Source organism: Rhinolophus hipposideros, assembly GCF_964194185.1.
Source record: "Rhinolophus hipposideros genome assembly, chromosome: X".
In the NCBI taxonomy this organism is placed as follows: Eukaryota; Metazoa; Chordata; class Mammalia; order Chiroptera; family Rhinolophidae; genus Rhinolophus; species Rhinolophus hipposideros.
Window position 1 is genome coordinate 27680809 of NC_138046.1, and position 2149 is coordinate 27682957.

A 2149-nucleotide genomic window follows, 5' to 3' on the forward strand; every position below is an offset into this window, starting at 1 on the left:
TTTCTGCTGTATATCCACTGTTCCTTTTACCTTTCTTCAGGGAAAGAATTTATCTTAAGCCTGGTTGACTCTCAGTCACTCTTCCTATGGGTCTAAATACTATCTAGAGAGTATAGATATGATGTTACATCTCAACACTAAGTACTATGTTTTAACACAAGGTATGTCAGCATGAAGATTCCTTGTTACATTCTCAAATGTGTCAAAAAGTAAACTAAATGACTATTTTTATCATTATCTAAATTAAAACTCCAATAAAGTAAATTTATTTGAAACAAGTGATCATTTTAGTTAAAGCTTAGGTTTTGATCACCTATTTCTAACAACATTGTCGAAATGCTTTCATGTGGCTTATGTTTTTATTTATGAACTAGTGAGAAAAAAGCCAAATACTTAAACCTAAAAAACTACTGACTGGCTGCCTCCTTGCGCTCACGCCCTCTGCCCGCACCTGCACCGCCGCACAGGCTCCAGCCGCCGCTGCTGTGTGAATCAGCATCAAAACACTCTTGAGACTTCGACATGGTGTCCTCCAAGAAGGTTACCCTCTCGGTGCTCAGCCGGGAGCAGTCGGAAGGGGTTGGAGCACGGGTACGCAGAAGCATTGGCAGACCCGAGTTAAAAAATCTGGATCCATTTTTACTGTTCGATGAATTTAAAGGTGGTAGACCAGGTGGATTTCCTGATCACCCACATCGAGGTTTTGAAACAGTATCTTACCTCTGGGAAGGGGGCAGCATGGCCCATGAAGACTTCTGTGGACACTTTGGTCAATTGAACCCAGGAGACCTGCAGTGGATGACCGTGGGCCGGGGCATTCTGCATGCCGAGATGCCATGCTCAGAGGAGCCAGCCCATGGCCTGCAACTATGGGTTAATTTGAGGAGCTCAGAGAAGATGGTGGAGCCTCAGTACCAGGAACTGAAAAGCAAAGAAATCCCTAAACCCGCTAAGGACGGTGTGACAGTTGCTATCATTTCTGGAAAAGCCCTGGGTATAAAGTCCAAGATTTACACTCGCACACCAACCTTATATTTGGATTTCAAATTGGACCAAGGAGCAAAACATTCCCAGCCTGTTCCTAAAGGGTGGACAAGCTTCATTTATACCATATCCGGAAATGTGTATATTGGGCCTGATGATGAACAACAAAAAATAGAACCTCATCACACAGCAGTGCTGGGGGAAGGTGACAGTGTCCAGGTGGAGAACAAAGATCCTGAGAGAAGCCATTTTGTCCTCATTGCTGGGGAGCCATTAAGAGAACCAGTTGTCCAACATGGTCCATTTGTGATGAACACCAATGAAGAGATTTCTCAGGCCATTCTTGATTTCAGAAATGCAAAAAATGGGTTTGAAAGAGCCAAAACCTGGAAATCAAAGATTGGAAACTAGTGAAGAGCACGAGAGCAGGTCTTGATGCTTTCTAGAATTTTGCCGCTTGTGGCATCCATCTGTTCAACGCATTCAGTTTCCAAAGCTGACTTAACTGGTGCTTCTGAAGAATTCCACACTAAAGTCATAGCATGGTTTTTATAGCAATGTACAGTGAGATAAATTCCTGGCACATGCAAATAAACCTAATTGTTGCTTCTTTAAAAAACAAAACAAAACAAAACAAAACACTACTGACTTATTTTTGTGGCAATTGAGGCCATACAAGTCTTTATAAATTGACAAAAAGCATTACTGAGAATTTCTTTCCTGTGCTTCAGTTTCTAAATGTCATATGTGTTATCCTACACAAGCTACATATCTCTTGGATTTATATTTAAATTTTATTTAAAATAAAAATTTATCATTATGCTATTTCCTTAGAGTATTATGTGAATTTATGGATTAATGATCAGAAAATGCTTTGAGATTAATGAATGACTCTGGCTTTTTTTTATTAGTTTCAGGTGTACAAAACAATGTAATAGTTAGACATTTACACCCCTCACAAAGTGATAATCCCCCTTCCCCAATATACTACCCCTTTGACATCATATATAGCTGTTACAATTCCATTGACTCTATTCCCTACGCTGTACTTCACATATAATTATATATAATTATAATTATAATACATAATTATATATAATTATAATATATTATAATTATAATATATATATATATAATTATAGTTGACATTCAATATTATTTAGCT

At 38.5% G+C, this 2149-nt stretch overlaps 1 protein-coding gene across 1 annotated transcript; it reads left to right on the forward strand.

Moving 5' to 3' along the window:
* Positions 1-522: 522 nt before the first annotated feature.
* Positions 523-1506, forward strand: LOC308494802 (pirin-like; the record flags this gene model as incomplete). The annotated part of the gene is made up of 1 exon (XM_081042733.1): positions 523-1506. One exon carries the CDS (start codon positions 523-525, stop codon positions 1393-1395), a length of 873 nt encoding a protein of 290 aa, XP_080898859.1. The 3' UTR covers positions 1396-1506.
* Between the last annotated feature and the right edge of the window lie 643 nt (positions 1507-2149).